General features: G+C 42.2%; 1 protein-coding gene across 1 annotated transcript in view; it reads left to right on the forward strand.

Annotated features, from left to right (window-relative positions):
* The window catches only part of LOC145357876 (discoidin, CUB and LCCL domain-containing protein 1-like), a 125,849-nt gene extending 101,040 nt beyond the window's left edge, over window positions 1–24,809 (forward strand). The window contains exons 11-15 of the mRNA XM_080211433.1: window positions 2,001–2,099; window positions 10,307–10,397; window positions 11,639–11,676; window positions 13,920–14,045; window positions 23,745–24,809. Coding sequence (XP_080067559.1) covers window positions 2,001–2,099; window positions 10,307–10,397; window positions 11,639–11,676; window positions 13,920–14,045; window positions 23,745–24,022 — 632 coding nt within the window. The 3' untranslated portion in view covers window positions 24,023–24,809. The remainder of the gene's footprint in view (window positions 1–2,000; window positions 2,100–10,306; window positions 10,398–11,638; window positions 11,677–13,919; window positions 14,046–23,744) is intronic.
* The last annotated feature ends 234 nt before the right edge of the window (window positions 24,810–25,043 follow it).

Raw genomic sequence — 25,043 nt, forward strand, 5'->3', positions numbered from 1 at the left:
GGGAAATTGTGTAAAGATGCAAAGGATGTGGGAAGAATTTTAAATGAATATTATAAAGATGGAGAAAAGGGATGATGTGGATATAGTCATCCAAGAGGCACAGAGTGAAATATTGGATAAAATAATCATAACGAGAGAGGAAGTGTTAGGGGAATTGGAATCCTTGAAAGTGGTAAAGTCACCAGGGCCAGATGGATTGTTCCCCAAGATGTTGAAGGAGGTCAGGGAGGAGATAGTAGATGCTCTGAGGATTATTTTCCAATCCTCATGCAACACAGGTGAGGTGCTGGAGGATTTCAAATGTGGTTCTGTTGTTTAAAAAGAATATGAAGGAACTGCCAAACAATCATAGGGCCAGTTAGTCCTACTTCGGTGATGGGAAAATCATGACTTTGTGAAGGAAAGGTCAGGCCTTACAAATTTGAATGAATTCTTTTAGAAAGAATTCAATCAAATTTGTAAGGCCTGATCTTCCCTTCACAAAGTCATGATTTTCACTTGTCACTTGTGACGAAGTGACAAAGAGGATCGATGAGGGTAATGCAGTGGATATTGTCTATGTGGATTTTAGTAAGGCATTTGACAATGTCCCACATGACTGACTGGTCAAAAAGGTAAAAGCCAATGGGATGCAGGGTAATGTGGCAAATTGTACCAAGTTGGCTTGGTAACAGGAAACAGAAGGTAATGGTCAATGACTGTCCTTGTGAATAAAAAGCCGTTTCAGGTAGTGCTCTACAGGGCTGTGTGTTGGGAGCCTTGCTCTCTGTTTTATTTATTCACTATTTGCACTTGAACTTGGGGGGCATGATTGGGAAATCTGCAGACAACATAACAATTGGCTGCGTTGTGAATTGTGTAGAGGATAGCTGTAAGTTCCAAAATGACCTAGTTTGGTGGAGTGGACAGGAAAATGGCAGATGGGGCTCAACTCTGGTAAGTGGGAGATAATGCACTTAGGGAGGTCAAACAGTAAAAGCGAACGCACAGTAACTGGGAGTATACTGAGAGAGGTAAATGAAGTGAGAAATCTGGTCCGTAACAGTCGCAGTACAAGTAGATAAGGTTGTAAAGAAGACATATGGAATGCTCTCCTTCATTGGCAGAGATATAGAGTACAAAAGTAGGGATACAATGATGAAACTAGACACTGGTGAGGCCACAACTGGAGACCCAACAGATGTACCTTGTGTTTATTATTGTGTCTGTATATTGCTGAAAAGAGAGACATGCTTCTGAAGTTTTTCATCTTGCACTCATCAGGACAAACACAAGAATGCCAAATTTCAGACAGTGGCAAGAATTCTCCAACTTCATCCGTGGCTGGGATTCTCCAGTCCTGTTGCAATGAGTGGCATTCTGACTGAGCGCCAAATTCTCCATTCTCGCTGGCAGTTGCAGTGGGATGAAGGATATTGGAGAATTTCGACCAAATAGTCACTGCTGTTTAATACTCTATTTTCACATTAATCCATTAAATCTGAGCATTTCCCAGATATCATTAAGATTATTGTCATTTAAGTGAAGAAAGCAAAGTAAATTCAAGATCTCTATATCCCAAATTTGCTGCTGGTTGCCGGAATTTTACCGTCTCGCCCACCCGAGGCTCATAAGATCCCACCCGGGGCCAATGGAGAATGCTGCTTTGCGAGTCTCAGCTGTCTTGATTCAGGGGTGGGAAACGTGGTAAAATTCCCGCCAGTGTGTCTGCTTTAAAGGCTGTATTGACAGACCCTTGAGAGAAAGGTTGCGCGCAGAGGAGATGGTAAAGGGGGAGGAGGTGAACAGAAGGAAAACTAGGAGCAGGGCATAACTTATCGGATAAGGAAGAGGCTGCTAATCCTGTTAGGATTGTATGGAAAACCCTCTCATTGTTGCAGGGGCGACTGAAGAAAGCACTTCAAACTGCCTTCAAAGGAAGCATTAAAGATGATGCTGTTTTAAGATGTCTCTCTCTGGATTGTGTGTGGATGTTCACTCTGCCCTTGTTTTTCTTCCAGGTCATCCTCGTAGTTCAAAGCCTTTGCCTGAGCCAACCAGTCCTCCGTCAGAAAGCAGCACCCTGCCTGATACAGTAGTGGTAGAGAAACACTCACCAGGTAATGTCAAAGCTGTAGGGGGCAGAAAAGAAACTGTGAATGCTTGAAATCTGAAACTAAAATAGAAAATGCAAGAAATACACCAATTACCATGTCAGTGTCTATAAAAAATAAGGCAGGTTTAAGTGTAACCTATCAGGTATAGACTGTAAATCAGACATGAATTTTATTACAACTGGGTTGGGAGGCATTTGCAATTTCTATGGCCCCACTGCTATACAGATCATACTGTTTGTTTAAAAGTTCGATTCACTCACCAAACAGCGGATTATTTACCTGTTGTCAGACCTACAGTAAAAGAAAATTTAACCAGATTTATTTCAATAAGTTCAAAGATTTATTTATCATAAAACAAAACTTGTTTTCTGAAACAAGTTGCAAGAACTGTTGCATACACAATGTACCTAAAATTATAACTATCTATCCCTTTTTAAAAATTATTCCACCACAAGCACACACAAAAAAACAAGGGACAAACAGATAGAATGGCTTTGGAGGTTAGGTTTCATAACATAAAGGATAAAGTTTGTAGCGTTTTGATGCTGTTGATCTGGTACTCCCTCGTGTGAAGATCTAATAGATGGAGGTTCTCAACAATAAAGTTACAGCATAGAGGAGAATTTAAAGCTTGATCAATTCTCCTCCTCTCAGTTTTTCAGTTTTCCAAATGCTGACAAGTTATACTCAGATGATGATTACTCTGGCAGGAGGTTGATAACCACATGTAGAATTTCAGGCAAGGCTGGGAAACAATGAGCTCAGTCTACCTTCCTTCTCAGCTTATTCCCAAAACACATTGATTCCAAACACCACAGGTCCAAAACTTCAAGCATGTCTTTGTCATGGGATTTCCAGTAAATCACGAGCCTTTGCTGGTTGTTTCCCCGTCAAAGTGATTGGAGTTCAAAATGAATAAACAGCTCATTTTCCCTTCGATGCTGGTCAGGTGATTTCTTGGAAAAAGGTTGTTGTGTTCTTAGTTCAAAGGTGAACTTGTGACCGTTTAAAAAAACCTCGGGTCAACATCTGAGTGTCCAGATAATGCGATGTCTTTCCGTATTTTAAAAGAAAATTCTAATTTTGAAAGATATGATATTCCCAACAGTATCATTTTCCATCCTGGAATTCAGAAAATATTAATTCTTTTGATAATTGGGCATCAGATATTTTCAAGCATATTAGTAGGACATTAAAGTGTTATCTTTATCTTTAATAGAGTACATTGTAGAAATAAATGACTAATACAGGTCTATTGGGGAGATGGTGGCAGAATTATAATATAAGGGCGGTATGGTGGCACAGTGGTTAGCACTGCTGCCTCACAGCACCACGGACCTGGGTTCAATTGCACCCTTGCATCTATGTGTGGAGTTTGCACACTCTCCCTGTGTTTGCATGGGTTTCCTCCGGGTGCTCCGGTTTCCTGCCACAGTCCAAAGATGAGCAGTTTAGGTTGATTGGCCATGCTAAGTCAATCCTATCATCAGGGGGATTATCAGGGTAAATATGTGGGGTTACAGGGCTTGGTGGAATTGTGGTCGATGCAGACCTGATGGGCTGAACATCCTCCTTCTGCACTGTAGGGATTCTATGATCATTGGACTAGTAATCCAGTGCTCTGGGGGTACGATATGCAGGTTAAGTAGATTGGCCATGGCAAATGCACAGGATTATGGGAAAAGGTGTAGGGGTGGCAGTGGGTTTGAATAAGATGCTCCTGTGGAGAGTTGTGCAGACTCGATGGGTAGCAAGGCCTCCCTCTGCACTGTAGGGATCCTGTGGTTCTAACAAAATAGGAATTGAAAGCTAGTCTCAGTAATGTTGGTCATGAAAGTAACACTGATTGCTTTAAAAGTCAATCTGGTTCACTAATGTCCTTCAAGGAAGGAAATCTGCCATCCTTACATGGTCTGGCCTACATGTGACTCCAGACCCACAGCAATGTGGTTGAATAGCCTAGCAAGCTACTCAGTTAGTAGGGGAATTGGTGATGAGGAACGAATGCTGGCCTTGCCAGCAAAAATTACACCTAATTTAAGAAAGTGTTATCAGATTGTAGAGATAATAACTGCCTCATCATATCTTTCATGCTCACATATAATTATCTGATACTCACTGGACTGCTTCACCTGGTGTTTAATAATGTGCCTGTAATCCCTGCTGGTTAATATGTTATTTTACACAATGAGTCATGATTAATTCTTCCATTAAATCTGGGCACTTCCAAGATCTCATCAAGATTATTGTCGTTTAAATAAATAAAGTCAAAATCCTACACATACATCAACAAACAGGGTAACTGGGCTCTTAAAATCACCCAAGTTCCTTTCCTGCCTCAGAGCTGGCAGGAGCAGATGATTCCTGATGTTTATCTAATTCTTCCTGATTTGATAAGTCAAACGCTCAAAGCTGATATAGTCTGGGTGCAACTTTAACCTGAGTGGGAAGCTGCAGTGAGTGTCTTACCTGGCCAATTTGGCGGGCCAGAAGGGACCCAATACAACACTCTTCTTAGTGGCGAAGATCTGATTTTTTTTAACTCCCCTCCAGGCTCTGTCAGAATAGCTTACTGCGCACTCACACTTCAGCGATCTAATGACCAGGTTAGCTCGATCTCTGCGGGAATCCAGGTGGCTTCAAGGTGACACGCCTTCAGTCAAAGTGACAGGCTGGGACATCTGATAACTATAGTAAAAGCTTCATAAAATTCCCCAGCTGTAAAACCACCTGTCACCGGGCCTCAACTCCACAGAACTATGGGGATTAATGCTCCTATCGAGGATTTTTCTCCCAGAACATAGAACAAGGTTCTATCTGAATATGTTGGGTAACTTGAATTTGTTAAACTCCAGTCTGCCCCTCCACATGGATTCCTAAAACATTAATATAGCCAACCTGCACTTCATCACTCCACATTTGGATAAGTTGAGTGTGTCCTGTTGGAAGATCTCTCTGTATCTCCAGATAATGGGCAGAAACCTGACCCATTTCGCAGTCTCTTAGTATGGAGACTCTTAAACACGACAGACTGTCTGGAGAAAAATCAATTGGAAGGGTTCACAGCTTTGACTTTGATGACTCTATGCTACGTCACTTTTTTAGAATGGATTCTTAGACAGTACAAGATCCTTAGACAGCATCTTCCAAACCGTGACCACTTCCATCTAGAAGGACAAGGGCAGCAGATACATGGGAACACCATCAGCTGCAAGTTCCCCTCCAAGCCACTCACAATCCTGACATGGAAATATATCGCCGTTCCTTTGCAGTCGCAAAGGTCAAAATCCTAGAATTCCCTCCCTAACAGCATTGTGGGTCAACCCACAAAACATGGACTGCAGCAATTCAAGAAGGCAGCTCACCACCACCTTCTCAAGGGTAACTAGGGATGGGCAATAAATGCTGTCTAGCCAGTGGCACCCATGTTCCACAATGAATAAAAAGAAAATTGGAAAAAGCACAAATAGTGAAACCTACTAGTAAAACAAGAATGCACATACAGGTTGATAATAAGGCAAAGCTTCTGTTTTTTTATTCATTCATGAGACATGAGCGCCGCTGGCTGGTCATCATTTATTGCCCATCCCTAGTTGACCAAGGGCAGTTGAAAGTCAACCACATTTCTGTGTGCCCTGGATTGCATGTAGGCCAGACCAGGTAAGGATAGCAGATTTCCTTAGAGAACCAGATGGGTTTTTCTGACAATCAACAATGGTTTCATGGTCATCTATAGATTCTTAATCCAGATTTTTTGTTTTATTGAATTCAAATTCCACCATTTGCTGTGGTGGGATACAAACCCAGGTCCCCAGAACAGTAGCTGAGTTTCAGGACTAATCGACTAGTGATAATACCACTAGACCATCACCTCCTGCTTTAGATAAATTGTGACTGGGTTCATCTGTGGCAGACTTTATTCAGTGTGGAGTATTGCTGTGTTATATGCAGGTGCCAGGAACCTCAGGATATCTCATGCTTGAGTGCCCATGAAAAGTAAGAGAGCTGGAATGGGAAATCATTGACGGGTCACTAACGATTCATAAATAATGTGCAGTAGCTGCAGGGAAGCAATAAAAGTTTGAGGAACTATTGAAATCTCATAAAGCAAATGTAGTATTATTCGGTTACCTAAGAGTTTTGTACATTTGCACTTCAGTGTATCCTACTTTGGCCCTCACATCTGGTGATGGTTAGATACAGAGGCCCTGGAGAGAGCGCAGAGGAAGCAGCAACAATGATATCTGAACTTAGATCTTTTATTCAAGAGGGTAAGCTTAGAAAGTTATGGTCATTAATTTTGGAGAAATATAGGCTCAAGGGGGTAAAATTGAAGTTTATTAAAATTCTGAAAATAGATTTGGATAACACCCTTGAAACTAAAAGCGAAAAACAAGGTTAGAAAATACGCTGGCAAAAAGTCAACTAGAATGTGAGGAAATGTTCTTTTTCAGAGTTTGGTTGGCCAGTTGAACTGTTTACCAGTGGATAAAGGAAGAATCATAGGAATCGAATCCAGTGCAGATGGAGGCCATTCAGTCCATCATGTCTGCACCAACTCTCCAACAGAGAAGATCGTATCCTCGCAACCCCACATATCCAACCCATTAACCCCCCTAACTACACATATTGGGACACTAAGTGGCAATCCAGCATGGCCAATTCACTAATCTTTGGACTGTGGGAGGAAACCAGAGCACCTGGAGGAAATCCACGCAGACACAGAGAGAACGTGCAAACTCCACACAAGCTGGCTCCACAGAGATCAGGGTGCCATCTTTAAAGGGCACTTGGATCAGCACAGGAGGTAACTCCCCCAGGCCCTCCCACGGACATAGAGAATCTTTTTCAAAAGCAACAGGGGCTGGCTGCATCTCAAATAGGACAGCAGAAGCAACAGCACTCCCCCTCTGGGCAGCATGATGGTGCAATGGGTTAGCACTGCTGTCTCATGGTACCAGGGACTTGGGTTCAATTCTGGCCTCAGGTAACTGTCTGTGTGGAATTTGCAGTTCTCCCCATATCTGCGTGGGATTCCTCTGGGAGCTCCGGTTTCCCCCCACAGTCTGAAGATGTGCTGGTTAGATTGATTGGCCATGCTAAATTGCCTTTAGTGTCAGCAGGATTAGCAGGGCAAATATGTAAGGTTATGGTGATAGGGGCTGGAGGGGATTGTTGTTGATGCAGGCTCGATGGGCTGAATGGCCTCCTTCTGCAGTGTAGGTTCTATTATTCTCTCAACAAACATAACAGAATCTTTCCCTCTCACAAATGGGGCTCCCCAGAGGGGCTGACCCCTTGCACAGGTTGACACTGGTCATATTGACACTACTAAGTTAACAGTACCAAGCCATGCTGGAGGCAGTGGAAGGCATTGCCCAGGCTTGTCCTGCTCCCTCCAGGGTCTATACTTACCTTTGGGCCTCCCAGGGAAGCAGGGGGTGGAGCCCCTCGACTGATTCAGGACTTTATAAATCTGGGTGGCGCAATGATACAATGGTTAGCACTGCTGCCTCACAGCGCCAGGGACCCAGGTTCAATCCTGGCCTTGGGTCACTGTCTGCCTGGAGTTTGCACATTCTCCCTGTGCCTGCATGGATTTTCTCTGGGCATTCCAGTTTTCTCCCACAATCCAAAGACTTGCAGGTTAAGTTGACTGGACATGATAAATTGTCCCTTAATGTTAGTGTCACCTCTTAGGGTAAATATGTGGGGTTACAGGGCTAGGATCTGGGTAGGATTGTTGTTGGTGCAGGCTTGATGGGCCAAATGGTCTCCTTCTACACTGTAAAATTTATGATTCTATGTTGTAAACCTCTCCATCATGACATCCCATCTTAGAATATGAGTATTCAGTGAGGGGATAATGAGGTGTGGGGGAGCTCACTAAGTACATTATAATTTATTTAAAATATATTACAAGTAAAAGTAAGGTTTATTTACTAGTCATAAGTAAGGCTTACATTAACACTGCAATGAAGTCACAGTGAACTTCTCCTAGTCGCCACAGTCCGACACCTGTTCAGGTCAATTAACCTAACCAGCACATCTTTCAGACTGTGAGAGGAAAGTGGAGCACCCGGAGGAAACCCACGCAGACATGGGGAGAACATGCAAACACTACACAGACAGTGATGCAAACTGGGAATCGAACCCAGATCCCTGGCGCTGTGAGGTGGCAGTGCTAATCACTGTGCCACCATACCACCCAACAATGAGATTCTCGCCCTTTCATTTGATTTGATTTTGGTTTGATTTATTATTGTCATATGTATTAACATACAGTGAAAAGTATTGTTCCTTGCATGCTATACATTCAAAACATACCGTTCGTAGAAAATGAAATGAGAAAGTGCAGAATGTAATGTTACAGTCACAGCTAGGGTGTAGAGAAAGATCATTTTAATGCAAGGTAAGTCCATTCAAAAGTCTGACAGCAGCAGAAAAGAAGCTGTTCTTGACTCAGTTAGTACGTGACATCAGACCTTTCTATCTTTTTCCTAAAGGAAGAAGGTGGATGAGAGAATGTCCGATGTGCGTAGGGTCCTTAATTGTGCTGGCTGGTTTGCCAAGGCAGCAGGAAGTGTAGACATAGTCAGTGGATGGGAGGCTGGTTTGCATGATGGATTGGGCTACATTCAAATCTTTTGAAGTTTCTTGTGGTCTTGGGCAGAGCAGGAGCCATACCAAGCTGTGATACAACCAGAAAGAATGCTTTCTATGGTGCATCTGTAAAAGTTGGTGAGAGTCGTAACTGACATGCCAAATTTCCTTAATCTTCTGAGAAAGTAGAGGCATTGGTGGGCTTTCTTAACTATAGTGTCGGCATGGGGGAGACCAGGACAGGTTGTTGGTGATTTGGACACCTAAAAACTTGAAGCTCTCGCCCCTTTCTACTTCATCCCTATTGATGTAGACAGAGGTATGTTCTCCTTTACACTTCCTGAAGTTGAAAACAATCTCCTTCATTTTATTGACATTGAAGGAGAGATTATTGTTGCTGTACCAGTTCACCAGATTCTGTCTCTCATCCCTGTACTCTGTTTCACATGTCTTGTGGGTGGGAACCTTGTTAGGTTGTTGACGAGGGGTGTAAAAAATCGGAAAGAAAGATCTCATTGCTGAGAATCCCGGTTCTCGATTCTTGTGAGATTTTGCGCCCGTGTTACCATTCACTTTGATGGTGAACACAGGCACAAAATTCACCTTATGTCGTTCTGTAATCGAGTTAGCATTGCAGGACTGTGGATTTGTTACTGCTCGCTTTCCTATTCAAGAAATGGGAAGTGCATGGTTCAAGTTAGCAGCCGGAATGAAAAATGAGAAACATTAAGTAAGAATGGTATAAAATCAAGAAAGCCTTTCTCCCCAGAGGGTAGATGCTACAATCTTAGACTTAGAACTAGTGGCACATGCGACAGACAAAGCACATGCTAGTGTCTGCATCTGTGCCTAGGTTTTTCCTGGGACAGGTCTCCAGCCTGTCAAGCCGGGATGACCTCAGATTCAGTCCCTGCTGTGGGTAATAATCACTGCTGGGGAGGGAAATGGGCATATGACATGAAACCACAAAGGCCCCGTGCTCTGAGAGGGAGAAAGATTTAACAAGGGCTCCTCCCACGTGTAAGCACATCACATCAGTAGAATAAGTCCAATTCCCAGGGTACCACATGAAGAATCACGCTGTAGCGGATTGCCACTTCCTGTGTAACCCACAAAAAACTGCCATCTTTTTAAGGACATTTCATCTGAAATGGATACAAACTTCCGAAACAATAGAAATTTAAAGTTTTTTGCAAACTTAATTTACCTGAGGCTTCGTGACCAATATCGAACAACACCATTTTTTATTTATAATATGCCATTTTCTAAGCCCTCGTTTTACAGGTATTCAACTCCAACATCCACATCCAACAAGGATAACCTGTAGCCTCCACGAACAGAAAGGCAATAATGGAAGATGGCCTTCATGAAGATACTTTAAATCTTATCAGTTTAGATTAGGGTTCTTTTAATCTGCTCTAACAAAAGGAGCATCCTGATCTGAAACGTTGGCTCTATTCTCCCTCCACAGACGCTGTCAGACCTGCTGAGATTTTCTAGCGTTTTCTGTTTTTGTTTCAGATTCCAGTAAATGCAGCATTTTGTTTTTATCCTTTAATTATAATTGAATTTTTGCTGTAATTTATATTGCTCTTCTTTTGTTGCAGGTTTTAATTTAATGGTGATACTTGTAGTAGTTGGTTCTGTAATAATCATTTCCACAGCTGTCCTGTTGCTGTGCCTATACTGCAAGAGAAGGTGAGTTATCTGACATATCGTTAAAAATCCAGCAAACAGTAGAGAAAGTTCAGAAGACTGCTTTGTTTCTTAATCTTTAGAATTAAGTGGTTTTTTTTAGTTGATTGAGAATAAGTTTGTTCTATTATTACAATGTTGTACTTCTTCGTATAGAGACATGATTTCTTAAAGTACCCAGAGCTGGTGGGTGAATAAGTATCAGGTGTGGATAGGGCCAAGTAGAAGATTGCAGTTTAAGACCCCAGGATAGGACATTAAATCCTTGAAAAGAAAAAGCCTGCTGGCTTTTGCATGAATTGATTGCTTTTAAAACACAAAAGTCATGTGAGTTGTTAATGTTCGCAACGAGCAGCAGCTTATTTGCGAGTCCTTTGAATTGAGGTTAAAGAATGTTACTTTCAATGATAATGCGCAATAATCTTTTTCTAATCCCTGTGCAATTAGGATGCATTATGCAAATGTGTTGTTGTTTGAGTAGAATTTATGCACAGCAATGAACAAGATGTAACCACAAAATACTGACGTGTATGAGAAAAACTGAACGTTGACAAAACTTTTACAGACTATTTGCATTTTTTTGTTTAAATTTGAAGTTTATTATTGTCACAAGTAGGTTTACATTAACGCTATAATGAAGTTACTGTGAAAATCCCCTACTTACCACACTCCGGCACCTGTTTATAGTTTACTTATTATCATCACAAGTAGGTTTACATTAACACTGATGTAGAGATGCTGGCTTTGGGCAGAGTCAGAAGTCTCACAACACCAGGTTAAAGTCCAATAGGTTTATTTGGTGATACCAAATAAACCTGTTGAACTTTAACCTGATGTTGTGAGACTTCGTACATTAACACTGTAATGAAGCTACTGTGAAAATCCCCTAGTGCCACACTCAGGCACCTGTTCAGGCACACTGAGGGAGAATTTAGTACGACCAATACACCTAACCAGCGCGTCTTGGAGTGTGGGAGGGAACCGGAGCGCCCGGAGGAACCCACGCAGAGTCAGAGAGAACATGCAGAACCCAAACCGGGAATCTAAGCTTGGCCCCTGGCATTATGAGGCAGCAGTGCTAACCACTTGTGACCAGTCTCTTTTTTAAATGTATAAATTGCTAATTTTGAAGAATTTTATTCAGCTGAATTAGATTTTATCTGTTGAATCTTATTGTTACTTGAGTAAAATGTGAGATTGTGTGCTTGTACTGAAATCTATAATTGCTATTTTATTGTGTGTAGGAAGACTGGACCAAGAATGGACTGTTCTTTCCTAGAAGGTAAATTATTTTGTTAATTTTCAGGATGACTCAAGTTGCCAGTGAATATTTGATTTTGTAACACTTAAACTATGTCAAGTTACTGGAAAAAGAGAGACTGAAAAGAGAGGTTAGGTTGATTGGCCATTCTAAAAATTGCCCTTAGTGTCCCAGGATGCATAGGTTAGAACAATTATTGGGTAAATATGGAGGGATATATGGGTGGGGCCTGGTGGGATTGTGGCCGGTGCAGGCTCGATGGGCTGAGTGGCCTGTTTCTGTACTGTAGGGTTTCTAGTTTCTAGTTACTGAAACTTGCTGTGCACTGGGTCCATGGGCACCAATGACCCTCCAGTATCTTAGCTGGGTGGCTATGTGTGAGTCAAGATAGTGAGCATTGTCAGGCTGGCTAGCTAACTATTTGATAATGGACAGCACCACAGCAGAGCTTGATTCCATCCTGACCCAAATGTCAATGAGTATATACAAACAGAAAGTGACAGATGAGTTTGAGCGTCCACTCACTTTGTTCTCGACCTTGTAAACAGCTCTGCCTCTTAAGAGGCTGACTGGAAATCACAGAGTTGTACATCACAGAAGAGTCCATTCAGCCCATTGAGTGCGTGCCAAATCCTTTGAAGAGCAGACCAATTAGTCCCAGATCCCTGCAGTTTTTCTCCTTCAAGTATTTATCCAAAGCTCTTTTGAAGGAATCCATTGAATTTGTACCCAGCACCAAGTAAGACAGCTCATTCCAAATCCTAGCCATTTGTTGCATAAAAACGTTTTGGCTTTTGTTGCCTTCGATTCTTTTAAAAATCGTCGTAACTCTGTGTCCTCGGCTAACGATTTTTCAGTCTCTCTTTTTCCAGGAGAAGAACTTATCTAAGTTCTTCAGGGTATCAAAGACTTTTATCAAATGTCCTCTTGGTCTTCTCTATACAAGGGAACTCGACCACAAAGGTCAGTGCCTAGTACATCGAGATACTGGCCTGGTTCTTGACCCTTCCAGCACACTAATCATAGAGTTATAGTGGGGGTGCACTGAAGGGCTAAGGAACTTCAAGCCTTATGTCTTTGTTGGGGCACTGCAATGTTGACTATGGAATGTAAGCAATTTGGATTGGATATCACTGTTTCAATATCACCTGGTGGTTTAGGGAAAATCTCAATGTTTTAATTTGTTCCCGTAAAGGTTTTTTTTGATTCTACAAGTATCTAGGATTTAGAGTTTCTACCATGCAGAAGGAGGCCATTTGTCCCATCAAGCCTGCACCAACCACAATTCCACCCAGGCCCAATCCGCATAACCCCGTATATTTATCTCTCTAATCTCCTGACATACTAGGGTCAATTTATCTTGGCCAATCAACCTAACCTGCACATCTTTAGACTGTGGGAGGAAACTGGAGCACCCAGAGGAGACCCACACAGACAACGTGCAAACTCTGCACAGTGACCCAAGCCGGGAATCGAACCTGGGACCCTAGCGCTGTGAGACAGCAGTGCTAACCATTGTGCCACTGCGCAGCCCCTATTATGAGCACAAGTATAGGGAGAGGTGGGTGAAGAAAGAATGAAAGGAAACGGTCGACAATGTCCAGACCATCACAGTGGCACACTGGTTAGCATTGCTGCCCCACAGCAATGGGTGGGTTCGATTCCCAGTTTGTGTGGAGTTTGCACATTCTCCCCATATCTGCATGGATTTCCTCCAAGTGCTCCGGTTTCCTCTCATTGTCCAAAGATGTGTGGGTTGGGTGCATCGGCCATGCAAAATTGCCCTGGGATGCATAGTTTAGGGGAATTAGTGGGGTAAATATGTGGGGTGCACAGAAGGGGCTTGCGCGGACTCGATAGGCCAGATCTCTATGATTCTATGTCTGTGAAAGGGTGACAGGTAAGAGAAGTTAAATGACTAAAGGAATGATAGCGCCTGGCAAAAAGAAGCTGATACCGGGGCAAAAAAAGTATAATGGGTCTAGAGGAGGGGTAAATGGAATAACAGAAACATTACCAGCAAGTGTTATCTGAAAACATGAGAACAGTGGTTGTGATCTGAAGTTGCTGAGCCTTCAACCTGGAAAGTTGTAAAATGAGATGCAGTTCCTTGAACTTCCATTGATCTTCAAATAGTGCCTTTCAGATTCTTATCATTGTCTTAACTCGTTCAGTAATTCTGAAGAGTCATTCATTTGTCTGAATTGCTTGAAGGTGACCAGCTAGGAAAGTTGTTTATTTTCCATGTCCCTCTTTATCTCCAGCCTGTGACAAATCAGCCAAAATGCAGACCTGTCAGAGGGGTCAACTACAGCCCATTGAGTCAGAGATTATTACTTATACCAGCGAGGAGGGAATGAGCAGGAGCTTCACTGAGAACAACTTATCAGGTACTGGATTTTTTTACATCAGTCAAAGTCACATTTTTCCTTCAGTGTAATTTTCGCCCTGCTTTTCTCCTCTGAACACAGTAAGAAGTCTCACAACACCAGGTTAAAGTCCAACAGGTTTATTTGGTAGTAAATGCCACTAGCTTTCAGAACGCTGTTCCTTCATCAGGTGAGTGGAGAGTTCTGATCGCAAACAGGGCATATAAAGGCACACACAGTTTACGGAATACTGATTAGAATGCGAGTTTTTGCATGGGGTTATCTGTAACCCCCATAACTTGCCTGAACTTGCAACATCTCACTTACTGTCCTGTCTGGAGACAATACACATCTCATTAACCTATGCTTAATGCTATCTCCACTCACATTGTCTGCACTTTCAAGACTTGAATAGCAGATTAGCTGCAAAGACTCACATTCTAATCAGTATTCTGTAAACTGTGTGTGCCTTTATATATCCTGTTTGCAATCAGGACTCTCCACTCACCTGACAAAGGAACAGCGTTCCGAAAGCTGGTGGTGTTTACTACCAAATAAACCTGTTGGACTTTAACCTGGTGTTGTGAGACTTCTTACTGTGTTTACTCCAGTCCAACGCCGTCATCTCCACATCACTTCTCCTCCGAACGCAGGAATTAATAACAGATTGCAGTCAAATATGCTACTGTGACCTGCTAATGTTTCACTCAAGTGGCCATCCTTGCTCAACTGTCAGCTCTTTATTTGATCCTAGAGATAACCCATCAGAGTTGAACTTTGGTCTGTACATGCACTTTCCAACCAAAGATTCCTCAATAGCATCAAGGGTAGGATTAATGAGTTCATCAAACCTGTGCCCATCCACACATGGTGCAGCCAACATGCACCATTCATTCCCCCTCCCTATCACTGTACTTACATTTGTTAGTGATAGCAAACTAGGTGGAAAGGTAAGCTGTGGGGAGGGCACAAAGAGGATGTAAAGACATGCGAGATGAATGGGCAACAAGATGGCAAATGAAGTATAATGTAGGGAAGTATGGAGTTATTCATTTTGGTTGGAAGAATAAAAAAGCAATGGGGATGATCTTGAGCCAGTTGTTTGTGCGAATGACGCATGTGGGGGTGGGGATTAAGATCTGTCCCTGTCTTGTGACATAATCAGGTTCACACCTATAATGGGCATGAATCTGCTTTGCATTGATTTAAATGTATTTAGATATTATTAACCCACATCTTGCCAGATGTTGACACCCAGTGTACATTGATACCATGCCGGTATGACATTATGACCACACAGTTTACAACAGATTCATACAAATGTTTGGAAAATGCTGCCTTATTACAACAAGCATTGGAACTCATAATTGCATATCAAAGAGCCTATAACCAGTTGTTACTATCAATCAAACTGGAATGACAGGCACCCTACTGTGATAATGGATGGTTGTGAAATCAGTCATGCAGCACTAATAGAGTAATAATAACCCTCAGACTTACATCATCAGATAGACTGAAACAGCAAGCAATCTTTTTTTTAACAATCCAGACTTTTTTGAAGTGCAGGACTTTTTAATTGACAACTTGACAGATCCCTTTGACAAGGTGCTTCTGACAAGTTTAACAGGTTCCTTTGACAGTTCTGTTGACAGTTCCAATGAGCTTGATGATAATGTGTTTATGCACATTTATGCCCACTTTTAACAATTCCAAAGGGCACGTGACCTACCCCAAAAGGTATCTGACCTCCACCAATAGTGTCCTAGGATCAGATCCTCTCTAAAAACCCCGACGAAGTGTCAGCCAGACTTAAAACGTCAGCTCTGTTCTCTCTTCACAGATGCCGTCAGACCTGAAAAGAATTTCCAACATTTTCTGTTTTTGTTTCAGATTCCAGCATCCGCAGTAATTTGTTTTTCTCTCCTAAGGGATGTCTTGGTGACTCAAGCAAACCCATGCTGCTTTTACCTAGTCTCATCTGCACATATTGAGCCGGATTTTATGGCCTCACTCGTCCTGAAACCATAAAATCCCGTGTGAGGTCAACAGGCCTTTCCATGCTCCACCCCTTGCCGGCTCCGATCCCCGGGGCAAGTGGGATAGTAAAATTCCAGTCATTGGGTTTCACGTACCTGACCTGCCAAAACCTCACTTCAGTGGAGGTGTCGCTACTGCTGTAAACTCCACATGTGCAAAACACGCCTTGTCCCCAAGAGAATGGGAAGTGCTGTGTTTGAGAGCAAGACTTAGGATTTTCAGGCATTTCTTCAATTTTTGCCACAATAGAGGCGTTTTGGGCCAAAGTGTCAAATCTACCCAGCTCTCAGATTTACCCTGTACTCTATTCATGGAGCAAGCGCACTCCTCAGTTTTTTACTTTGTAATTGCTGTATTTTACACTTGTCCACATTAAATTTCATCTGCTTTTCTGTCCACGTATAACAGCGTAATTTTGTAAACCAATTATGGGGACACAACAGAGTGGGAGCACAGCAAAGTAACCAGGACAAAAATGTGTTGGTTACGCAGCTTAGGGAGGCAAAGCCTTCTTAGCACCTTATATTTCAACGGTTGCAAAGATACACAATAACAAGGCTCATTGCCATGGATGGTACCTCAGTTTTGAAGCACATTCCTCCACCATTGTTCAAGGACATTAGGTTTTTGTACCCACTGTCTAGAAGGCCTGTTCAGAAAATTTGTTTCTCCGTATCAGTGCATGGATTTGACCAATGCAACAGTGGCCCACCATTTAAATGTGCCCCTGACTACAGTAACATCTAATTTCTTCATTTTAAATCTATTCCAAACAGTCAAATTTTCTGTTTAAGGTGTGAAACGCCCTCTTTCGGGTTTCAGAAATTTCTTCATCCTTTTTATAAAAAGGCACAATTTGATCCAATCTTTGCATCTCTGAGACACAGTGAACCCACTCACCCATCAGCTCACCGTGTCTTCAGTTTCTCCTCTGATTGACGTTCCCGCTCATCTTTAAGAACCTATCCTCCCGTCACTCACTCCTGATGGAAACGGCTGCCTCCCATCCACACCACCAGCAGTAACCAAGTCAGACAAATTAATGCTACACATAGAAACATAGAAGATAGGAGCAAGAAGAGGCCATTTGACCCTTCGAGCTTGCTTCACTATTCATTATGATCATGGCTGATCATCCAACTCAGTAGCCTAATCCTGCTTTTTCCCCATAACCTCTGATTCTATTCGCCCCAAGTGCTACATCCAGTCGCCTCTTGAATATATTCAATGTTTTGGCAACAACTACTTGCTGTGGTAATGAATTCCACAGGCTCACCACTCTCTGGGTGAAGAAATGTCTCCTCACTTCCATCCTAAATGGTCTACCCTGTATCCTCAGACTATGACCCCTGGTTCCGGACTCTCCCACCATCAGGAACATCCTCCCTGCATCTACCCTGCCTAGTCCTGTTAGAATTTTATATATTTCTATGAGATCGCCCTTCATTTGCCTAAACTCCAGCTAAAACAATCCTAACCTAGTCAATCTCCCCTCATATGTCAGTCCCGCCATCCCCGGAATCAGCCTGGTAAACCTTTAGCACATTCCCTCAAGAGCAAGAACATCCTTCTTCAGAAACGGAGATCCAAACAGCACAAAATACTCTAGGTGTGGCCTGGAATATTTTCTGTTTGACAAAGATTTTGGCAGATCAATTCAGGGAGGAGCTTCTTGATCTGAAGACTCTTCCTGGGATGCAGGATTATCCCTGGGATATGGGAATTTAGGTCAGCCCAACTTTTGTGTGTTATCCAGCAAATTCTGTAATCTCACTGTCCTTCCTAGTTAAGGTTTCAAGTTAGGTTTATTTATTATTTACAAATAGGCTTACATTAACACTGTAATGAAGTTACTGTGAAAATCCCCTAGTCGCCACACTCTGATGCCTGTTCGCGTACACTGAGGGAGAATTTAGCATGGCCATTTCACCTAACCAGCACATTTTTGGACTGTGGGAGGAAACCGGAGCATCCAGAGGAAACCCACACAGACATGGGGAGAATGTGCAAACTCCTCACAGACCGATCCCGGGTCCCTGGAGCTGTGAGGCAGCAGTGCTAACTACTGTGTCACCGTGCCGCCTAATTGATGTAGCTCGATATAGTTTGCAAATTTGACCACTTCACTTCAAATTTCTGAATCTAAGTGATGTGGGGCTTAATTTTAATTATCTTCACCTTATTCTGTAATAACTAAACAACAGAATTTCAAATCTTTTGATGGGTATTTAATGCAGTTAAGAACGTTTTTTTCTTTAAAATAAAGACACAGCGCCATCTGGTATTTCAACGAAGCAAGTGCAGGGATTTGCGTACATTTTAATTGATCTTAAGATATTTCTTGTTGCTTTACATTTACTAAAGGTTTGCTTAAACTTCATGTGCACTGTCAGTAACACAAATTGCAACACAGTGTGAAATATGGGAAAATACCCAAAGAACTCTGATCAAATTCAGCACACTAGTTAACAATCCCAACTAGCTGATAAAAGAGCCAAAGGGGAAATGAAGAGATATTACGAGTATTGATCTAGAATACACAGCCTTCAAAGGGATGGTAAAAGCAGATTCCACACTTACTTTCAAAAAGGGAATTGGATAGGTGCTTGTAAGGGGAGAATTGGCAGGCAACGGGGAAACGGTAGAAGAATGGATAGCTTCTTCAGGGCCAACACTTGCATAGAATCTAGAAGCAGGAATAGGCCATTTGGCCTTTCGTGCCTGGTCTGCCATTCATTATGGTCATGGCCGATTATTGAATTCAAATAGAAACATTGAAATTAGGAGCAGGAGTAGGAGAAACTAAAGGGCCTGATGGTGGGCATGATAAGCCACAAGCCATCAATTACATAGGATTTACAGAACAGAAATAGGCCATTCAGCCCATCCAGTCCATGCTGGTGGTTCTGCTCCATTTAAGCCTCCTCCCATCTTTCCTAATTTAATCCACCACTGTGACTCTCTATTCCCTTCTCCTCCATGTATTTATCCAGCTTCCTCTTATGTACATCTATCCTATTATCTTCAACTAGCCCTTGTAATAATGAGTGCTACGTTCCCACCACTCATTAGGTAAAGACATTTCTCCTCAATTCCATGTTGGATTTCTTGGTGATTATGTTATATCGATGGCCTCTAGTTATGCTCTTCCCACAAGAGGAAACATCCTCTCTATATCCAACTCATCTAAAGCTTTTAGAATCACCCCTCAGTCCTCTCTTTGCAAGAGAAAAGAGGCATACCTACCACTCCTTTCTTAATATGTATGCCCACACACTTCTACTCTTATCCTTGAAAGCTTCTCTGAACCCTCTCCAGTGGGTAATAATCTGTGGATTATTTATTGCCTGAGTCGCATGCAAATTGACAAAGGGGGCAGCCAGCTCAGGAGAATTAAGCGATGGCTAAAGGGACAGACATTAAAAGGATGGGTTCATTTTCAATGGACGCTTGCACAAGTTCCAGGACAGGAAGGAACCCAACCAATGGGTTAGGCTTCTCCAGAAGCAGATGGGACCTGTGTCCTCATGGAAAGCATAAATAGGAAGGAGGCAAAGGCTTTTAAAAGCTCGTGAAAAGTGGGGAGGAAAGAAACACAAGCCGCCTAAATGTAAACAAAAGCAGGGCAGGGGAACATATCTTCCAAGTGAAATAAATCGGAAATGGAATCTAATAAAGTTCAGATTTTGGTGCAATTTGGTACAATTTAGATTAATGGCTTTGTTCTATGAAAATTACATTCTGTCTTCCAGCTTCTACACTATTTCATAGATTGAACTAATGACATTATATCTATATAATAGTTTAGCAAACATACATCATGTTTCAAATAAAACATTTTTAAAGTGTCAAAATGATATATTAAAAACACAGAAATCAAGACAGTTAATTCATAATGGAGCTGGAAATTTACAATTGTCTGCCAAAAGATAAATGTACATTTGCTTCATAATGTTCCTGTCTGGCCTAATGGTCTTTAAGGAACTTTATAAGTGCCTTCCAATCTATAATGTAATAATTGAGCCCTATAGATATATAGCTTGTGCATCTTTACAGAATGACATAGAGGTTACACCACAAAAATGAGCCATTCAGCCTAAAACCCATGTGAGCAGGTATTCTCATCCTGGTCTAATGTACTTCTATATGTTGACAAGATTTGTGCTGTACCCACAAACTCTCGTAGTGCGCATCAGACCCTCACTACCAGTCGTGGTTCTTTGGTGTCCTGTCGCCCAGAGTCAGAAGATTGTTTTGACAAAGGGTTGTCCGGACTCGAAACGTCAGCCCTTTTCTCTCCTTACAGATGCTGCCGGATCTGCCGAGATTTTCCAGCATTTTCTCTTTTGGTTTCAGATTCCAGCATCCGCAGTAATTTGCTTTTATCAGAAGGTTGTAAGTTCAAGTCCCACTCAGATGCTTCTCCAGTGCAGTGCAGAGTAACACTGCAGTGCAGGGTTTGATTTGATTTGATTTATTATTGCCACATGTACTGGGATACAGCGAAAAGTATTGTTTCTTGTGCACTATATAGACAAAACATAAAGTACATGAGGAGAAGGAAAGGAGAGGGTGCAGAATATAGTGTTCCAGTCACACCTTTGGGGTAGAGAAAGATCAGCTTAATATATGGTAAATCCATTCAAAAGTCTGTTCCTGAGTTGGTTGGTACATGACCTCAGAGTTTTGTACCTTTTTCCCTACGGAATAAGGTGGAAAAGAGAATGTCCAGGATGTGTGGGGTCATTGATTATGCTGACTGTTTTTCCAACACGGCAGGAAGTGTAAGTGGACTCAATGGATGGGGGGGCTGGTTTGTGCGATGGACTGGGCTACGTTCACAATCCTTTATAGTTTCTTGCTGTCTTGATCAGAGCAGTAGCCATACCAAGCTGTGCTATATCTGGAAAAGATGCATCTGTAAATATTGGTGGGAAATGTAGAGGACATGCCAAATTTCCTTAGCCTCCTGAGAAAGTAGAGACGTTGGTGGGCTTTCTTAGTACTGCTTCAGTGTGGTGGGACCAGGACAAGGTGATCCGAACACCTGGAAGCTTGAAGTTCTCAACCATTTCCACTTCATCACCGTTGATGTAGACAGGGGCATATCTTCCACTACGCTTCCTGAAGTCGATGAATGTAGTAAATGTCTTTTGAGTGGGGGTGCCAAACCAAAAGTCTGCCTGCTCTCTCAGGTGGATATGAAGGATCCCATGATGCTATTTCTAAAAGCAGGGGAGCTCAACCAGTGTCCTGGCCAACATTTATCCCTCACCCAACATCGCTAAAATTAATCATCTGGTCATCTGAACATTGCAATTGTGGAACGTTGCTGTCTGCAAACTGGCTGCTGTGTTTCTTAAATTATAGCTTCAGAAATATTTCATTGCTTTTCAGTTCTTCATGTCCTGAGATTGCAAAAGGTGCTATGTAAATACAAATGTCATTCTTTATGTTTCTGCTGCTCTGTCTTGAATGTAAAATTAACCTTCTATCAGTGCTAATCACTGAAAATTGTCTATTTCAATGTAATCTGTCTCATCCCTTCATAATTTTAAACACTTCTGTTAAATTGCCCCTTAATTTGCTCTCCTAACAACAACACAACTTTAGCAAATTGTTTTCATTTGTATTTCTTCAGAACAAGCAGCAGTATGGTGAATCAGGCACATGCCCTCTCTACTGCAGCAAACATCCTTCCTATCTACATTGTGAAGCCCAAAAGATGTGCTGGTTAGGTGCGTTGGCCAAGCTAAATTCTCCCTCAGTGTACCCGAACAGGCACTGGAGTGTGGCAACGGGGGGATTTTCATAGTAACCTCATTGCAGTGTTTACTTGTGCCAAATGTTCATCACACTATTCATCAGAAAGGCTTGTCACACTGCTCAATCATGGTTGGGAGCAGATGTTCAGGGTCAGGGGGGTTGGTGATGTGCAGGGAGTGACAGATCACCTAGTGCTCTGTATACATACTTGTACACGGTGCTCTTGAAGAGCGGGGCACCTGCACAATGGCACCCTGAGAGCACAGCAGCCGGCTTCCCAGCTCCAACCACTCCCCCTGCTGGCGAGAATCACACTTGGGCTCATTTGTTTTTTCTAAGTGCTGTACAATTACATCTGGGAGCTCACCCAAAAAGTGCCTATTTATAACGCTAATAATTAAACTTTAGAGAACTTTATTCCAGTTGTGGTCTTCTTAAGACTTACCATTACATGTCAACCTTTATACTTAATACATTTTTCCAAGAAACCAAGTATCCCACTAGTGTTTTTCTGGCCTTACCCACTCGTGGTGCTACATTTTATATAGATGTACACATGAACCTGAACCTCCAAATCAATTTGATCTGTGATATCACCATTTGGAGACCAGAAAATCCAGGCAATTATCTTTTCGAACTCTACTATGAGTCCTTTACAATAGAGTTGCAACGATTTTCCTACTATTTGCTGCCTTTCTTTCACTTTCCTATGTAAACAGAGTGGCAGGGTATGGTTAAAATACCACTACATAAAAAGTTGAAGCTTATTTGTATTTGGGAGTTAACATTCATTCATAAGTGAGTCTACCCCTCACAGCCAATCTGCAATTGACATTTGTTCATCTCAAAAACACAACAACAACAACTTGCATTTATATAGCACATTAAATGTAGCAAAATGTCCCAAGGCGCTTCATAGGAGTGTTATCAAACAACATTTGGCAATATTAGGATGGATGACCAAACGTTTGATCCAAAACGACAGGTTTTAAGAAACAGCTTAAAGGAGGAAGAAGAGGTAGAGAGGTTTAGAAAAGGATTCCCAGTGCCTCATCAACTTTCAAACCCTCAGTGGACGATGGCTACACTGTATCACTTGCTATGAGTCTCTATGATGTCCCATTTTCAGGGAAGGGCCATGACTATGCTGAACCATTGTCTAACTCAGAAGCAGAGTATGCTACTCCTTTTATTGAGCAAAGTACAGAGCCAGAACATTCCTCAAAGAAAAATTGTAGGTTGAAAGCTGATGGCAGAGCTGGCCTGTGGTGAAGAGATTTAAAATCGAGAATGCAGAAGAGACCAGAATTGGAAGAACACAGGGATCTTGGAAAATTGTAGGGTTGGAGGAGGTGATAGAGATGCAACAAGCCCAGAGCCTTTCTGACTAAATTTAAAAAAACACAGTGGAGATGATCTTACTTGCTCGTCACACTGCTCGATCATGGTGGAGGGTGATGTTTTGGGGGTTGGGGCGGGGGAGAGTGCAGGGAATGACAGATCTCCCAGTACACTGTATATACACTTGTACACAGTGCAGTGGAAGATCTGGGCGCCTGCAGAATGGCATCCCTAGAGTTCAGCAGCTGGCTTCCCACCCCCACCCACTCCCCCTGCTGGCAGGAATCACACTTGGGCTCATTTTTTCTCATGCTGAACAATTGCGCCTGGGAGTTCACCCAAAAGATGGATGCAATTCCTTCCTGTTTTCACACACATTCGGCACTTGGAGTTTGTTTGGTAAGATCGCCTCCCCCCCCCGCCGCCCCCAATCTCTTTTATTGGTTTTGAATTATTGCCTTAACAGCACAGAGACAATTTCACCATCCTTTATCAAAATGGCTTAACCAGTTAATGAACCAAACACTGTATTTGTTTGTTTAACCTGAAGCTGTTTTTCTATTTTTCTTCCATTAGAGTATGCAGAGCCTGACATTATTCAAGTGGGGATAACAACCCAAAAAGCCCCATCAACTTTCAAACCCCCAGTGGACGATGGCTACACTATACCACTGGTTGTGAGTCACTATGATGTCCCATTTTCAGGGAAGGACCATGAATATGCCGAACCGTTGTCCAGCCCAGAACCAGAGTATGCTACTCCTTTTGTTGAGCAAAGCACAGAGACAGAACAATCCTCAAAGAAAAATGTCTATATAGTAAAAGTTGTTCCAGCAATGCAAGAAGCACTTTAAAAGCCGCAGTCTCGCCAGATGTGCTGCCTCGGTATGATTCACCTCACCAAACAGTGGACAGGTCTGTGTCACGTACTGAACCTTTGCAGAAGTTGCCAAGAAACAAGAGTGCAGTCAAAAGCAGTAACCAGAAAGGTACAACGGAAAGCAAATTACACCAAAGAAAGCTCCTCCCTGCCGAGTGACTTTGTATTGCTGGCGTATCAAATGAATTGTGAAGAATAAGCACTTGTGCAAGTTTTAAAAGCACTAAATTCCTTAATTAAAAAGGAAGTTGACAGTACAGTACTATTTATGTCAACTGGTTCAAATGATAGGAATGGGGAGGGAGGGAAGTCACAGATAGCGCGGTTCCAGGGTAAGAAGACTACGAAGGCCAAGTGAAAATGTTGAACTTAGATCCGTGATGCTGTATCCAACAAGCAATGTTTTGATAGTCAACTTATTTAATGTATTTTTTTAAGTACTGAATAGATAAAAGCACTTCATAAGATAGAATTGGATGAAAGCATGCGTTCATTGTTCATTTTGTTACAGAATATTTTTTACTACAGAAAATGCTGATTTAATCAGATTTGTATTAATAAAATGTGACAAAGTTTCTGTATTGACTCTTACTGCATTCAAAACGATGGGATTTGCAATTCCAAATCGTGGCACATCTGCAGGCTATTCTCTGAAAATTATCTTTCCCAAACTACGAATTAATTTCACAACTTAACAGTTTTGTAAAGTTACTCAGCATAAATAACCTTAGAGTAGCCTTGCTAATCCCCCTGACACTAAGGGTCGATTTAGCATGGCCAATCAACCTAACCTGCACACTTTTGGATGTGGGAGGAAATCAGTGCATTGGGAGGAAACCCACACAGACACGGGGAGAACACGCAAACTCCACACAGACACAGTGACCCAAGGCTGAATTTGAACCCAGGTCCCTGGCACTGTGAGGCAGCGGTGCTAACCACTGAGCCACCCAGAACGTTATCATCATTCATGCCGACGGGATTTTCCAATTCCA

This window comes from Carcharhinus amblyrhynchos, chromosome 24 (assembly GCF_965287045.1).
Source record: "Carcharhinus amblyrhynchos chromosome 24, sCarAmb.v2.hapA, whole genome shotgun sequence".
In the NCBI taxonomy this organism is placed as follows: Eukaryota; Metazoa; Chordata; class Chondrichthyes; order Carcharhiniformes; family Carcharhinidae; genus Carcharhinus; species Carcharhinus amblyrhynchos.